Source organism: Colias philodice, chromosome 12 (assembly GCF_061535455.1).
Source record: "Colias philodice isolate Cphi_HAF_F1 chromosome 12, ilColPhil1 Martin Lab GWU primary, whole genome shotgun sequence".
Lineage (NCBI taxonomy): Eukaryota > Metazoa > Arthropoda > Insecta > Lepidoptera > Pieridae > Colias > Colias philodice.
Window position 1 is genome coordinate 10,627,616 of NC_143097.1, and position 18,307 is coordinate 10,645,922.

General features: G+C 32.0%; 2 protein-coding genes across 3 annotated transcripts in view; one reads left to right on the forward strand and one right to left on the reverse strand.

Moving 5' to 3' along the window:
• Positions 1-1,965, reverse strand: part of LOC149484260 (uncharacterized) — a 64,049-nt gene extending 62,084 nt beyond the window's left edge. Inside the window, exon 1 of the mRNA XM_089701813.1 lies at positions 1,771-1,965. Within this exon, the coding sequence (XP_089557939.1) occupies positions 1,771-1,794 (24 nt within the window). The 5' untranslated portion in view covers positions 1,795-1,965. The remainder of the gene's footprint in view (positions 1-1,770) is intronic.
• The window catches only part of Ac76E (adenylate cyclase type 2 Ac76E), a 209,507-nt gene that overhangs the window by 152,768 nt on the left and 38,432 nt on the right, over positions 1-18,307 (forward strand). The gene's annotated exons all lie outside the window — the stretch shown is intronic.

Sequence of the window (18,307 nt, forward strand, 5' to 3'; positions counted from 1 at the left end):
AACAAAAATATACTTATGTACATAATATTACCTTTATTGTATCTTATACTGAATTTTATGCAAAACTATGTTATGACTTATGAGCAAATAAATGTTATTAAAATTAATAGGTTTGTACGTAATTTAATGCTACGTATTAATTTTAGTAATGACGGAGACGTAAACCTCATTTTCGGAATTAAATCTCATCATATTATTAACGATACACAGATTGAATTAAATGAACATATTATTACATAATTATTTACTTAAAATATATTTAAATATTACTCCCATAAAACTGTAAAATCTAATTGATAATATAGCTAAGGAAATAAAGTTTATAGCAACTGCAATTGTTTGTATTGAAGTCATATAAATGTCTTTATCTTTTAAGTCTCTCGTATTTGCTCCAATTATCTATATTTGTATAATATAAGCTATTTGCAAATATGTTTTATTGATACTTGTAAGAATTTTAAACCTGTGATTAAGAAGTTAGTTGCATACAATGATCCTTTGTAATAAATTTAGTACACAATGCAATTTTAATATTATTAAATTTTATTATTTTTAAGATATCTATGTCTCAGGTATTTCATGTTCAACTAAATTAGCTACTAATCTAATTATTTTAAAACAGCATCTGAAATAATAACAAAATTGATGGTTTCAATTCAATGGTTCCGTTACTCCCACGTTTGATCGAATGATTCAAGTTTATGAGATATATTTGAGTTCAAAGAAATTTTGATTCACGTAATAATGCACTCGTCATCACGTAGCTGTAGGAGGAATTCCGAGAACATAAACAGTCATAACATAAATGACTATAACTGTAAAATGTACGGAATATCATTGAAACTCTACATGTAGAGATATATTTGTGATGAAATAATGTTTTATAGAGTTAACGGTTGTACAGTTCATTTATTTATTCTTCATTGTATACAATTGGCGGCCTTATGGCTATGAGCCATTTCTTCCAATCAACCGATGGGCAAAGCATAAATACATATACAATTATTGCATCGATAGTGTGAGCCAAAGTATCCTTAGTAATAAATATTATTATAGTTGCTTAAAGTAGATTTTAATTTGATAGTAAGGAAATAAAAAAAAATAAAATAAAACTTTTAATTAGCAGATAGGCAATATAAAAATTAACAATTTAAGTACTTACTACTTAATCTAACAACCTAAATGCTAAAAGGATTGCCGCTCAGCATTTTACAATGAAAAGCACAGGCCTTCATTGTAGAGCTGATTTTCAGCGACTAAAAACGATTAAATTTGATTTGATGATTAAACCATTATTAAACGCATAGCTATTTAGAACAAGAAAAGTTAGAAAGTGAATTTGCAGCGAACGTGATGATAATTTAATATTAGTTGACTAAGCCGATTTGTTACTGAGGATTAGTTTCATTCCTTGTTTGGTTTTGTAGGTTAAAAATACTATTAAATTGTAGGTATCATAAACGTATATCTAGGTTGTTATTAATATTACAGATGATAATCGATGTGTCTTCGTCATTGTGGAAAATTATTCTCTTTTATACGTTTTAACTCCACTTAATATACTTACAATTTGAGATAAAAATTCTTAATGTCCTCTGTAGCCTTGGTTGCATAATTTCGGGGATATTATTTCTTCCATTTAGCAATCGTAAGTTTAAGGTTGTATAACAACAAGGTGAACATGTATATTTAATTAAGTTAATGGTTGTTACGTCCGATACATTTTCTACATTTAAAAAATATTAAAAAATAAATAATAAATAAACTCACCAATCCTTGTATTCTCGGAAACATTTTAACACTTCACAAAGTTCACAAAACAGATCACTTGGTAATCACAAGCACTCACACTGGCATAATAAAAATCGAAATGTTTGGAGTACCGCAAGGTATGCACGGGGCCGCTAGTATATATAACATACGTGCGTGATGGACAACGCGTCGAACGTTTCTGCCAACTCTACGAGCGCATGGAACGCCGGCGCATAGTGATTCATGTTCATACGTAGAGGGGAACGGTGCGTTATCGTAAACTCGATTTCTGAATCGCGTGATCGAGAAACACTTTTTAGATAATTATGGTGTAGATAAATATTGTTTGTAAACAAACTTATTTGCTTGGTACCAATTTTCATGATTTGCATATAAAATAGTAAAGTTCTAATAATAATACAAAGAATAAATAAATTAAAACTTATCGAAATGGTCATCAAATGAAGTCTTGATATATAAATACCCTTATCTCTGAGTTGTATGACATGAACAAGGCTGACCTTATTACAAAAGTAGCGTCCATTCAATACATTTTTACGTAGTAAACATAATCACTACATTTCTATCTAGTATAAAACAAAGTGGTTTTCTCTAACCCTATGTCCCTATATCCCTATGTATGCTTAAATCTTTATATGTAACTAGTAACTACGCAACAGATTTTAATGCGATATTTTTAATAGATAGAGTGATTCTTGAGGAAAGTTTTAGTATATAATTTAGTAGGTTTGAGACAAAGCCAGCGAAGTCGCGGGCGGAAAGAGTATTATGTCTAAAGTATAAACATATTTGAAACAGTATATAAATAAGATTTTAACCTTTTCCGGTCAAACGCGTATCTTAAAAAGCAATAACAAATTGAATGTGTTTTTTACGATTAAAATGATCACAATATTGGACGCTCTATCTTACAAACTTTTAAGGAGAGTCGTTAGTTCAAATGCACTAAAGATACGTAAATAATAAGAAGATTTATTATCCAAATCGGTAAAGTATACCAGAATTATTGATAAAAATAAAAATTACAATATAAAAAAGTTTAAATGAATGGAAAATTTTCCTGTTAGGTTACGTTACAGCAGTTACGCAGGTAAGAGATTAGAATTACACTTTATGATAATAATTTTTCGAGTATTCAAATAACTGTTATTTAAGCCAATAAGCCATCCATCGCTTGTTTACCCTTTACCGTGGTTGCCTGGAAGAGATCACTACTAAGTGATAGGGCCGCCAAATAAGTTGTACTCTGTCTTTTTCTGTAATTAGTTCTAAGGTTTCCTGTCTGTACAACTATATTGAATTGTTAAATAAATAAATAAATAAAAACTTTACGGAAATCCTCATATTTATAAGTTCAATTGAAAAAAAAACCTTGCAAATTATAACCTCAAACCTGACATCGGAACAAAAGGTTGATTAGCAAATTAAAAAGCAATGCTAAGGTGAATAAACGATTAATATTTTCTTCCCGCAATGTTTTCCTTTGTCAGCGACAGCGAGATATCAATAATTATTCCTTGCAAAATAATTATAATAATTGCAATTCCATATTGTAAACTATAGATGTAGATAACATATTCTTTAGTATTGCAAAATTTAAATATTTGTTACTTTGTTAAATGTGTCTGAGGATTATTGTTGACCGTACTAGGTACGGTTAGAATAAATCCAATTATATCCTAAAACATATGACCATTCTATTTCGCTAATACCGGCGATAAAAAGTTAATTCATCATTATTTATTCTCGTCATGGACAATTTATTTATTTTACATAACAGTAGAGTCATTTACTGTATCACTATCGGTTAACAAAATATAATCATATTCAATTGCTCCCTTTCGATATTTATGCTGTTTCATTGGTATCGCAAAAATATGTCATCTGCTCATAAATATAAGGATAATAAAAAATGCTTGTTATAAATTTTCCTCAGAAATGCATGGAAAAATACACACACATTGCAATAAACATACAAGTTGCATGGTCAACCTTGCCATATCAAGCAAAGCCACAAATATTGATCCTGTTAAATGAAACAAGAACAGTGACAAAGGATTTACGTATAATTTAATGTTCTGCCATTATACGGATCTGTTTATTGTAATTATCGATAAGGCGGGATCACACAGAGCGAGCAGCCTCGCGAAGCAACGCGCGCAGAAAACGCGTGTACGACATTTACTTGGAATGTTACTAAATTAAATGGCTCAAACAATGACTCTATTATACTAGTAGACGCGGCATACGCCAACATCATTGCACTAAAAAACAGCGTAATTAATACATACCTACTTACTAACGCATTATCACCAATACAGTTGTTCTCTCTTTCACTCTCACGCACGAGACATAATACATGTCTCACTCATGTACTTCGTAATAACACAGTATTACAATAAAATATGGTAATACTGTGGTAATAACAACTGCCGATTAAAATATAAAAAGAACGTCCAGCCACGACGCGACGCTGAATGGTCCGTGACTAAGTGAAACTCGGGCACTTAGCTGAGTTTTTTCTTGCCAAAATAGAGAGCGGGTAACGTATCTAGCTTTTTTATATATCATAGAGCTCAAACGAGCATTTTGCTTAATTTGGATTTGATTATAATATGACCATCCGTCGGCATACGAGTCTGCTCGCTCTGTGTGGACCTGCCTATATACGGGTGTCGGGGAAATCCTATCTCATTAAAGATTCATATTACCTTTGTTTTTTCTATTTGAACATAATAGTTATTAATCACTTGTTTAAAGTCGACTGTTGTATAATGGCGTTCATAAATTATTTGCCTCATTGATTTCTACTTTATGTTATGTAAACAAACGCTATAATACTTATTATGAGAAGACTATACTGAGACTGAGACTTTACTAACTGACTGACCGGTTGGCTTGGTTGGTAGTGGCCCTGCCTTCCAAGCCAGAGGTCGTGGGTTCGATTCCCACCCGGGGCAAATATTTGTGTGATGAACATAGATGTTTGCTCTGTGTCTGGGTGTTAATTATCTATATAAGTATTTATTTAAAAATTATATATGTATGTTTATCAGCCATCTGGTTTCCATAACACAAGCGAAAGCTTAGTATGGGATCAGATCGTGCCGTGTGTGAAAATTGTTTTGAAATATTTATATTTATTTATACTTGATATGAGGAGATAATTAATATTATACTTATAAAGAAGTAGATGCGCCATGTGATAATATCTCGTCTCTTTTACTCCTCTAGTCTCCTCTATACTCAGGCATTGATACGTTCAAAAGGCTTCTTTTATTTGCTTTGAATCATGTCATAAGGTTACCGATCTATAGTAAAATATCTATAGAGACGCAATTTCATCATAACGTAGAGCTTGTTACATAGTTGTCCCTAATACATCACAAGAGTGTAATAACTAAATGATACTGTATTTACTTACGACGATATTTTTTGTCTGATTCGAAGAAAACAGTATCATAAATAAAGTAAAAGTAGCAACCTTGTAGTGTTATCAATTCTATAAAAAGTACCCTATAATTATCTTTCACATTAAAATATTGACCGCCTCCTTGGTACAGTGGTTGACGCGTGAGCGTAGAACCAGCGACTATAGGGTCCTGGGTCCGATTCCCGGTGGAGACGAAAAAAAGAATGTTTCGGTCTGGCAGGACACAGATGGCTGGTCACCTACTTGTCCCTAAAGAAAGTCGACCAATGAAACAGATGTATAATGCATCTGCCCCTTACCCCACTAGGGGACACGGGACTTCACTTCTAGACATTATTAATATTAGTAAGGATTTTCTATAAATATTTACTTATGTGATATCCTATTGCATTTTGAATGTTTTCCAAAACATCTTAATAAATTAACTTCAAATTACGGCATAAAAACCCAGATGTTTTATAGTATATAAATGTTATTTGTGTGGAGTTCAATGGATTCTTTATTATATTTGGCTTTTTGAACATAAAATGACTCTAGAATAGGCTAGGATGAAATTAATATGAGTCTGTATGCAAATCATTAGTTATTTACTGGCGACACGAATACTCCGAGATAGAAGAACATGTTAAAAGTTGAATTTGAATAATAAAATTGCATTTACTTTCTCTTGTACGCATTATTTTATGAATATGTTATCCTATTAGTTTCCTACTAATATTATAAATGCGAAAGTTTGAGAGGATGGATGTGTGTGTACGTATAGGTGAGTATTACAATTAAATTTAGCACACACATAGAGAGTAACTTGGATTAACACATAGGATAAGTTTTATCCCAGAAATCCCACGAGAACGGGAACTATTTAGGTTTTTCTTTGAAAACGCGGACGAAGCCGCGGGCGGAAAGCTAGGTACCATAAAATTTCTGTTCATAAAGAATTTTTTTAAATGTTACTCAAAGAATTTCCATGAATATCTCCTTTAATTGATGTGTTTTTGTAAATTTAAAGGTTATTGAGGCAACCTTTACTTGGTATTAATGATTTGGCCAAGACCTATAAGGAATAAAAGCATATAAGAGGTTTTGTTATTGATCGTGAGCTAGGACATGACAATTAATAAATTAAAGAAATTATCATTTGTTATTTTTTGCGTGTTTATGTGTAATGAAATGAAATGAAATGAAATGATTTATTTTTGCAAGAAATGTGGTGAATGCAACATCTGTAAATCTACCACAGATATTGTAGAGATAACATAGCATGTTTATTGTAAGTTTGTATGAACTCATTTTGTATTGAAGTTAAATTGATGGAAATTATTAGTGCGCGTAATAAACCATGAACTGGTTCAAATATTGTTCAAATAATTTTGGCTTAAACAATATAGAATAATAAACATGCATATTACAAATATTTATTCTGATATTTAAACTTTTGGTGTCGGAGGCCAAGATCCTCTTTGGGTCGTTGCGCCGTTGAAGTAAGTAAGTAAGTAAGTAAGATATTTATTAGGATAATATAAATAATAGGTAGGTATATGAAATAGACATATGGTATAATTTTCGATAAAATATGTATTTATGCGACTATAGGTATGAGGTATAGGTATTGATGATTTCGAAATAAAAGGCCTTATAGATAAACTGATATAATAATTTTTCAAATCGGACCAGTAGTTCCCTAGATTAGCGCGTTCAAACAAACAAACAAACATACAAACTTTTCAGCTTTATAATAATATTAGTATAGATTAATTTCATAGTATACACACGTACATTCACCTTATTTGTGATGTTAATGGTAATGGCTTTCATTCTACGTTTATCATTAGGTGACGTTATTTTGTTTCCTGTGTCATTTGTCCATGATTTCTAGTATATCATAATATGAGTAAATAAATAGTACAGAGACAAATGACATCTGCTCAGTGGCACGCACACACATGCTTGCAGTAGTGGAACCACAGAGTGGAACCGATTTGCGCGATTGTATTAAACTTTGTCTATGTACTATTTATATACTCATGTGACAAATATATTGCAATAATCAGATAAAATAAATGATTGCAGCACCGTCGTAAAAACGTTATCAGTATATCTAAAAATAGAGGAAAAACAAATAGAATTAGGATAAATATCATTCGCGAAAATAGATTCGCGCTAAAAATAAATCTTTACGATATCATTCATAAAGATTAGCTAGATAGCTACTAACAAGTATTATAAATAAATGCCAAAATTATTGCATTATAAATAATATTTTTCTATTTAAATACGTTATCTCTTCAAATAAAAGTATAAAGAGATTTTGCGATTTCCGAATACAGATAAGGAGTTATCGCATACTTAAGTATTATTAGGTTTTTTAGGATTATCCTGTTGACCTAAAAACATTGACTAGATAAGAATAAAGTCGCGGCTTTTTATGATATGAAAGGGTACAAACAATGTCTTGAAATAAATTTCTGCGAACTTTTACTCTAAACAAATTAGTAATTATGGTCTTATGCATTGTTTATATATTTTAATTTTTAATACTAATCATGGGAGCTTTTGTTTTCTTTTTCTTAGAAAGTCATTAAAAAGGATTAAGTTTATTTGAGTCATTACATGAGGGTTTTAATCCATAGGGTAACGGCACCAGTGGTCAGCCAGGAACCAGTGATCAGCCTATTGCGTTGTTTATTGGCCATAAATATCGCTGTAATCAAAATAACCAAATCACGCGCACTTAAATAGAAGCTCTGTTTCGTTATTGGTTCATTCATCACGCGATAGGAGCGGCAGGGGGTCAGGGGAGAGAAGTAAACACGTTCGTACAGGTGCTGTCCGCCGACAAGAGCAGAAGTGTCATGTCTGCAATATTTTTTGTTTCACGTGGTGCTCTTTTGAAAGGTGAGAAATAACATATTTTAGTATGAAATGTGATTGTGTTTTATAGATAAGAACTTTATAGATTACTTAGAGCATTTAATTTTATGAAATTTGATAAAAAATATTGTTTTTTTACTTAAAAATTTGAGGGGCTGACCATTGGATACTGATTTTTTATGAAAGATCCAATGGACAGCCCCTGGGGCTGATTACTGGGATTATTCCTAATTGTTAGAAAACCCAGTGGTCAGCCGCATTTTAAAATATTTTTTTCAAGCGGCTGACCACTGGGTCTCAATCTGTGGTCTCAATGATCCAATATTCAGCCACGATGTTATTGAAATAATATTTTAAGTTTAAATGCGAATGTTTGTGTTTAAATCTATAAGTAATACTTCATGTTAGTTAAGTTTTACTTGAAATAATGGTATTATGTGTATTCATATACAAAAGTTATTATTGTTCCCTTTTTTTCTAGCTAAAAATGCCGCCAAGACAACAGTATCCTCCAGAGAAATCCTCCGAAAGAGATCCTATATTATAAACTAATATCGCTTATAAACTAATATCCATAGATATTATAAACTAATATCGCTGATTTTTTTAAAAAGGATTATTGCTGTTTTTATGATAAATAATAAGAAGTTCCTAGAAAATAAGAAGACACAAAGAGATTGTAATAGTATGTTTAAAATAATATTTGTATTATGTGCGATATACTTTTTTTTGTGCTAAGTGAATCGTTGCTATAAAAATGTGATTAATATATTTGGTTTTGATATAACATTGTTTATTTGATCTCATAATTAGTTAAACTTACTAAAGGCTGAACACTGGGTTCAACAAAGCTGTTTATTGGTTTTTAGAGGCTGTTCACTGGGACACTGGGCCATTTTTTGTTTAAAATTAATTATATATTTTACTAAGAGAATTATTGTTTTGGATAAACGCTGATTCAAAACTACAATAAACAATAAATCCATACATGTTGTACGTTTTTTTATTCGACGATTATTGTAGAAATGGCAATTGTCAATACTTCAAAAAGCTGTTATGAGGCTGACCACTGGTGCCGTTACCCTACTAATATTATAAATGTGAAAGTAACTCTGTCTGTCTGTCTGTTACTCAATCACGCCTTAACTACTGAACCAATTTGCATGAAATTTGGTATAGAGATATTTTGATACCCGAGAAAGGACATAGGCCACTTTTTATTGCAAAATATCGCTATCAAATTTACATACACGGTATACAAAATTTCAGCTCAATCGGTTACCGGGAAGTGAATCAAAGTTACTTGCTACATTTCAATTTAGTCATCGAGTACAGACAAAAATGTTCATAAAATAAAAACTACTGGTCCTATCCAAAAAAAAATTTTATGGGACCAATTCGACACCATCCCGCATCGAACAAAAAAAAAACGAAACCAAGGAGTAATCGGTGTACATACATAAAAAAAATATACCGGCCCAATTGATAACCTCCTCCTTTTTTTGAAGTCGGTTAAAAACTAATCGCACGGAGAGCTTAATTTTCACAAAAAACTCTAATCGCACGGAAAGCTTAATTTTCACAAAAAGCTCTAATCGCACGGAGAGCTTAATTTTCGCAAAAAGCTCTAATCGCACGGAGAGTTTAATTTTCACTAAAAGCTCTATTCGCACGGAAAGCTTAATTTTCACAAAAAAGCTCTAATCGCATGGAGAGCTTAATTTTCATAAAAAGCTCTAATAGCACGGAAAGCTTAATATTCACAAAAAGCTCTATTCGCACGGAAAGCTTAATTTTCACAAAAAAGCTCTAATCGCATGGAGAGCTTAATTTTCACAAAAAGCTCTAATCACACGGAAAGCTTAATTTTCACAAGAAGCTCTAATCACACAGAGAGCTTAATTTTCACAAGAAGCTCTAATCACACGGAGAGCTTAATTTTCATAAAAAGCTCTAATCGCACGGAAAGCTTAATATTCACTTAAAACTAATCGCATGGAGAGCTTAATTTTCATTAAAGGCTCTAATCGCACGGAGAGCTTAATTTTCACAAAAAGCTCTAATCGCACGGAGAGCTTAATTTTCACAAAAAGCTTTAATCGAATGGAGAGCTTAATTTTCACAAAAAGTTCTATTCGCACGGAAAGCTCAATTTTCACAAAAAAGCTCTAATCGCACGGAGAGCTTAATTTTCACAAAAAACTTTCATCGCACGGAGAGCTTAATTTTCACAAAAAACTAATCGTACGGAAAGCTTAATTTTCACAAAAAGCTCTAATCGCACGGAGAGCTTAATTTTCACAAAAAAGCTCTAATCGCATGGAGAGCTTAATTTTCACAAAAAGCTCTAATCACACGGAAAGCTTTATTTTCACAAGAAGCTCTAATCACACAGAGAGCTTAATTTTCACAAGAAGCTCTTATCACACGGAGAGCTTAATTTTCATAAAAAGCTCTAATCGCACGGAAAGCTTAATATTCACTAAAAACTAATCGCATGGAGAGCTTAATTTTCATTAAAGGCTCTAAACGCACGGAGAGCTTAATTTTCACAAAAAGCTCTAATCGCACGGAGAGCTTAATTTTCACAAAAAGCTTTAATCGAATGGAGAGCTTAATTTTCACAAAAAGTTCTATTCGCACGGAAAGCTCAATTTTCACAAAAAAGCTCTAATCGCACGGAGAGCTTAATTTTCACAAAAAACTTTCATCGCACGGAGAGCTTAATTTTCACAAAAAACTAATCGTACGGAAAGCTTAATTTTCACAAAAAGCTCTAATCGCACGGAGAGCTTAATTTTCACAAAAAGCTCTAATCGCATGGAGAGCTTAATTTCCACAAAAAGCTCTTATCGCACGGAAAGCTTAACTTTCACAAAAAGCTCTAATCGCACGGAGAGCATAATTTTCACAAAAAGCTCTAATCGAATGGAGAGCTTAATTTTCACAAAAAGTTCCATTCGCACGGAAAGCTCAATTTTCACAAAAAAGCTCTAATCGCACGGAGAGCTTAATTTTCACAAAAAGTTCTATTCGCACGGAAAGCTCAATTTTCACAAAAAAGCTCTAATCGCACGGAGAGCTTAATTTTCACAAAAAACTTTCATCGCACGGAGAGCTTAATTTTCACAAGAAGCTCTAATCACACAGAGAGCTTAATTTTCACAAGAAGCTCTAATCACACGGAGAGCTTAATTTTCACAAAAAGCTCTAATCGCATGGAGAGCTTAATTTCCACAAAAAGCTCTTATCGCACGGAAAGCTTAACTTTCACAAAAAGCTCTAATCGCACGGAGAGCATAATTTTCACAAAAAGCTCTAATCGAATGGAGAGCTTAATTTTCACAAAAAGCTCTAATCGCATGGAGAGCTTAATTTTCACTAAAAAGCTCTAATCGCACGTAGAGCTTAATTTTCACAAAAAACTCTCATCGCACGGAGAGCTTAATTTTCACAAAAAGCTCTAATCGCACGGAAAGCTTAATTTTCTATATTATTAAAAAGGTTTGATGTCGGTGCACGGGCTTAATACCAAGTGCTTAATGTTCGGCACCGACTTCAAACCTATTTAATAAATAGCACATCCATACTAATCCAATTTGCATGAAATTTGGTATAGAGATATTTTGATACCCGAGAAAGGACATAGGCCACTTTTTATTGCGAAATATGTACCACGGGCGAAGCCGGGGCGGACCGCTAGTAATAATATTATAAATGCGAAAGTAACTCTGTCTGTCTGTCTGTTACTCAATCACGCCTGAACTACTGAACCAATTTGCATGTAATTTGGTATAGATATATTTTGATACCCGAGAAAGGACATAGGATAGGTTTTATCCCAGAAATCCTACGGGAATGGGTTTTTCTCTGAAAACGCGGGCGAAGCCGCGGGCAGAAAGCTAGTCAACCTATATAATAAAAATGAATCGCAAAATGTGTTGGTAAGCGCAAAACTCGAGAAAGGCTAAACCAATTTCGTTAAGGTGATGAATTAATTTTTCTAACATTTACGGCCCTTTTCAAACCTTCGTAATTTTTATATTATTAAAGTTGTCGTGATGAAAATTCTTGACAAGAAAGTTCAATAGTAACACAATACGTCTACCGTTTTAGAAACATGATTCCATGATATTTTCTCGATAGAAAAAAAATACAAAGTTATCATTGTTATTTTTTTTTAATCTCTGGCATCTTCAAAATAACAAATGTAAAGTTACGACTTTTTGGATATTAACTATAAAATATACAACCTATACGTCTACCGTGTTAGAATTTTGAAATATGCGATGGTTTTGAAATAAACAAGAAATACTTGAAATTAGCGCGCGACCAGCCAATATAGCGAGAGCCGCCCTGTACCTTCCTACCCCGATCGCTGCACGAGTCATTCCCGCTACGGCCGTCACACGGGGAACTTGTGTCGCTCGCGCAATCGTAAAAAAGGGTGACAACACGATAAGACAAAATGATACAAATGGGGACAATAAAGTAAATAAGAAGAAGAAACATAAAGGTTGGAGGAAAAAGAATGCTTACAATTGGAACAAATTAATGAAGTAAGTTGGTTTTATTTTAAATTTGATGATAATTGTATTATAGACGATGTTTGATATGTACCCCTGTTTTAAGTACATAACGAATGTGTAAGATTTTTTCATTTATAACATAAATAATCTGTTCAGAAATCCGGAATCCAGAAGGAAAATAAACCCACTGATTGTTCACAATGTGAATCCACTCCTTCGTAAGTACCTTTATTCAGTCAAAAATGTATGTTATCAAAGCTCTACTGGTTTTATCGCATGATTCCATTTTTAGCAAAAAGCAACAAAGTGCAAAGAAATAAAAAATCATGGTGAACTTAGTGGAAGTATGGTGGACATAATATGGAACAGGAGCTCATTGGAGTAGTATTATATTTAAAAAAAATACGAAATAATTTCAAGAATTACATTTCTTAGAAGGTGGTAGATAAGTATGTTGTATAAAGAATTTGATGTTGATATTTATTTCATTTATTACTTACTACTTACTACACCTGTGCGGGAAATTGCTTAGTAATAAAACAGGTTTATTCATATTTACATAGTAATGTGAGTTTTCATTTCGAAAAATTTTGTGTAAGTATATTAAATTGAGTTCCTGGGTGATCTGGAAACACAATTGGGCCCGGAAGATGGCGCTGCAGTCATTCCTCCTAATGACATGAACCGATTTGGATGAATATTTGTGTGCACATTTCATTTTTGTTGATTCGCTTTCACATTAGCTAATATTATGTATTTTTGTTGTTAGAAAGTAAACTTAATTTAATGTTTATAATACATTATTATTGGTATATAAATAAGCCAGTGTTCGTCTCACATTGCTGTACCTGCCTACCTACCCTACCAGGGCCTAACTTTGTTCTGGCTATTTTATTTTGATTATTTGTAATGAATAATTACAATTATAATAGAGTGCAAAAAATAAATATATGCGTCAATATATTTTGTGTTTTTTTTTAAACAATTTTTTTATTTAAAAAAATATCATTCCGACCGCGGCTTTGCCCGCGTGGAATTAGATTATATTGTGAATCCTGTCTTATCCCACAGAAGTGTTCAGTTCGGATAAAAAGTATCCTATGTGTAAATCCAGGCAATTAGCTATATTTTATCAAAATTGGTAATGTAGTCTTGACGTGATTAAGTAACAACTAACAAAAAAATATACAAATTAACATCCAAAGTTTCGCATCAGTTTTACTGTATTAGTGATATCTTCCACTCTTGACTTTGACTGAGAAGAATTAGGGTTTATTACTTCTTTCAGAAATATTACCTTTCATTTCTGGGCATGATGTAATATCTACGTCAGCATCAAATTCTATCTAAATCCATTCAGTAGTCCGCGTTATTGAGTACCATTTCATTTTTTCAGAGTAACAATATTTTTTTGTTATTTTAAAGATTATTTATAACCTGTATTATCACTACATAGTATAAAACAAAGTCGCTTTCTCTGTCCCTATTTCCCTATGTCCCTATATCCCTATGTCCCTTTGTACGCTTAAATCTTTGAAACTACGCAACGGATTTTGATGCGGTTTTTTTAAATAGATAGAGTGATTCAAGAGGAAGGTTTATATGTATAATTACATCCATTAAATAGTGGAGAAGTACTGTTATTTTTGAGGTTTCTAATGTGATGTCGTAAAAAATTACATTTTTTCCGCTTACATTGCAAACGCAGGCTGAACCCTACGAGTTTTATCAAAATAATGTACTAAGTATTATACACATTGAAAAGGTCTACAGAAAAGTCCGCGATGGTATATGTCTATCTCTTATGGATAACCCAGAATAACTTTTTTTGTCATTTACTTTTTACGACAAATAATGGCTAATTTTCGAAGCGATTTTAACCAATACAGCATTAATCCTTAACCAATTAAATATCTTGAATACATTGTTCATTTAATATAGATCTATATGGCCCTTTACACCGTATGATTTAAGTGAATATTTTCGAAGATATTACAGATTTAAAAATTGCGGGACGTAGCGTTTGCGGCGGTACCGGCCGGCCGCCCGGCTATACATTTTATACATGTGCGAAGCCGGAGCGGGCCGCTATATTTTTATATACAACGTTCACAGTTTTTCTGTAGTGTATTTAGTATCAGCAATGCACCCGTGCGAAGCCGGGGCGGGTTGCTAGTTTTGTAATAAAGTAAACATTACGAAATAATAATAATTATTAATAATGTCTAAGTAGTTGTTAAAAAGAAGATTATTTGTTTATAAGCAAGAAAATAAAACCAATAAATCAACAATTAAATATATGTATAAGAATATTATAACTGTATGACGACTCCATACATGTTTGTCCCGAGTCGGCCAGCGGCAGCGCGGCGAGTTTGCAAGAATGACTTCGCGCACACCCGCGTTCGCGATAGCGAGCTATTAGACTCCGCCCGCCAAGCAGTGGATTTTTTTTCGTGTATCGTCTTAATAATTCTTTTTTAATAATATTCCTTGAAGTAGTATTGGTTCTTATGGAGAGAAAACGTAAACATGTGCTACTGGTGAAGCCGGCCCGCTAGTTACTAATAAAAGAAGAATAATTGAAAAAAATAATTAAAAAAAATGAAACTAGTTAAACATGACATGGTTTTGTGACTAGTAAATTTGCATTGCCTTATCTATGACCTCTTTTAAATTGTTAAGTTATCTGATTGATATGATAAGGCTATCTCATCTTAAATCTTTTATGTTGCAATTTTTTGTATTAATAAATAAAAAATATTTAAATAGGGTAATTGAAATACAAGTCTTTTTCTATATTATTTTTATGTGCAAAAAAATTCTGAGTTTCATATAAAATAAATAAACTTACATTTGATTTGATTTGGGTCAACAACTTTCTTTACAATTTTTGAAGTGAAAATTCTTTAAATCGGGGTTGGAAAAAAATTTAGTGTAACATTTTTTCGTTATGCGTGACATGTTTCCGTTACGCGCCATCTTTTTCTTATCCCTACCACGCGTAATTCGTCGTATTTCTGTAAAGTTGCACATAGTAAATTATTTTTGAAAAATAAGGTCATAAAGAAGTTTCACTTCTTACGTGTGTACACGCACATATTTTTTTTATACTAGTAGTACTTTAGTAGTTAATTCCAAGGAAACACAGGCTACCTTTTTATATTTTTACCCGAAACAAACTTATAACTAGTATTAATATCATAGTACCTATCAGTGTTGCTGTTAAAGTTATCAAAGATATATTTTAATCTGAAGTGCATTTAACTATCAAAGCATTTAACAAATAAGTCAATATAATTTATTGGTTTCTTCCTTTTCCGTATTTAGTATATTATAATATGATTTCTTTGATGCAGTAGTTTGCGCGAAAGTCTGAAATAATAAACGCCTGAGAGTAATTCCAAAATCAGAGACTAATACAAGTAAATTACTCTAATCAATCTACTATATAAAAATAAGTCGGGTTTTCCTTCCTGACGCTATAACTCCAGAACGCACCAACCGATTTCCACGGTTTTGCATTCGTTGGAAAGGTCTCAGGCTCCGTGACCCGTGAGGTTTATAGCAAAGAAAAGGTGTCTCGGGTGGCGAAACGGAGTTCGCCCGGTTTGCTAGTTAGATATAAGTATGTATTTACTTATATCTAATTGATTGTTCATAAATTGTTCATGAAAACCCATATAAAATTATATTTTGATTTATTAATAAAGGAATAACAAAAAATATTACACGAAAATAATTAACTAATGTAATTAGCGTTATGCATGCAGTTTCTCTAAAACCAAATAAAAAACTGCAGAATCTTATTAATGGTAAGTAGGTAATTAAAAACACCAAAATTAAATCTTGTTGACGTTTTATTTATTTATTTATTTATTATTACATATATCAATAACCTTTTAAACCCAATGCGGTACTGACTAACACTATAATTCTATACAAATACACTACTAACAATTTAAACAAATTAACTTACAATCTACGAAATAAGATAAAATTAATACAATGCAACAACAGATAAAAAATTGAATAACTAATAATATAATATTATTTAAGGTAAAGGTCAGTACGTTTTGAAGGTAAACATGATAAAAAGTTAACCCTAATTAACTAATTAATTCTATCATATATGAAGGAAAAAATGTACTTAAGAATTGAGATTATTGTGCAGAACAAAATATAGACTTTATTTCGTGTTACCACCATAATATACATTATTTTTACTAATATAATAAAAACGTGCGAGTCGGACTCGCGTACGAAGGGTTCCATACTATGTAGTGTATTTGCATTATGCATTATCTGTGGATCATATTTGTTATGTGGGTATTTGGGAAATAAAAGTCAGCCTTGATTATATCCGGTGTACGTTATTTGCTTTCTATAATAGAAAAGCACGCTTAAGTTATTGTATGGGGAACCCCTTATTTTTTTTAATTTTCACTAGTCGTTGCTATCACGGTTTATGAGACACAGCCTGGAGACAGATAACCAAGTCTCAGTAATAGGGTCCCGTTTACCCGTTTCGGTACGGAACCCTAAAAATGAACTTTTTTATATTTTATGGATGTATGTTATTCAATAACTCCAAAACTAGTAAGCGTATCTTATGAATGTACGGAGAAAGATTTCCTATTATTTTACATCTGGATAAGTTGAGACTTTTTACTCGGTACTTTTAACCGCGAGCCTCTTTAGTAATACAATGAGTGATGCGTTCTAACCTATATGTTTTTTCTTAATCAAATAAACAAGATAAATTCCTTTGTTACATTTTCCTCGTTCAAAAATACACATCTTTCATAACCCGGTCACTGCTTATCAAACAATTTATTATCATAACATCTGATAACTATTAAGAACATGATAACATTATCTTGAAGACAAAATTGCTAATGATCCATTTAAATGGATAAATATTGCATTTTTTATAATCTGATTACGTTTTAGTCTAGGAAAATGTAATTGTAAACGTTATTCTTTGTGCAATTGAGTGCATTTTCCATTGGTTTGAGTACAAAGGTTCTAACTAGAGCTTTTAAAGAAATGGAAGAGTGACTGAATCTAATAACAAGTGAAATTATTGGATTTTAAAAGGGAATAAGAAATAAAGAGACTATTAGACTTGTATTAGTGGTACATTTTACACAAGAAAAAATAATTGAAAGCTTTAATAAAGGCTTAATTCAATTGAGTTCAAATAATTCAAATAACATCAAATACCTGCCTGAATTGGCAACAAAAATGATCGCTAAGTGCTAAGTTAAACTCCCTACTATTCTAAGAGCCGATTTTTCAATGCTTGGTTAAAACTTATCCGTCCAATAAAGTATTACCCAAGAAGCTTATATCTTATACACTGGAGATTTCGGTATGAACATTTGACGTGTAACAAGAAAATTGTTGTGTTCTATCACTTTCACACCTAACTTGGTATTGCCACTGTTAATACGAAGTTTTCCCAAGGCTACTATGTATGCTGTAATATTCTGTGCAAAAGGTTAGTTTTTGTACATGAGTTTGTTGATAAATTGCCAACAACGTCATTCAGAAGCATTGTTGGATGAGACAATTATTATTTATGCTAAATAAAATAAGTATCTGAACCAATTATTAAAAAGCGATATTCCCTGATTATGGGTAGTTACCATAATAAAATTGTAGCAACTCTCACTTTGACAATATGACATAAGTGTCA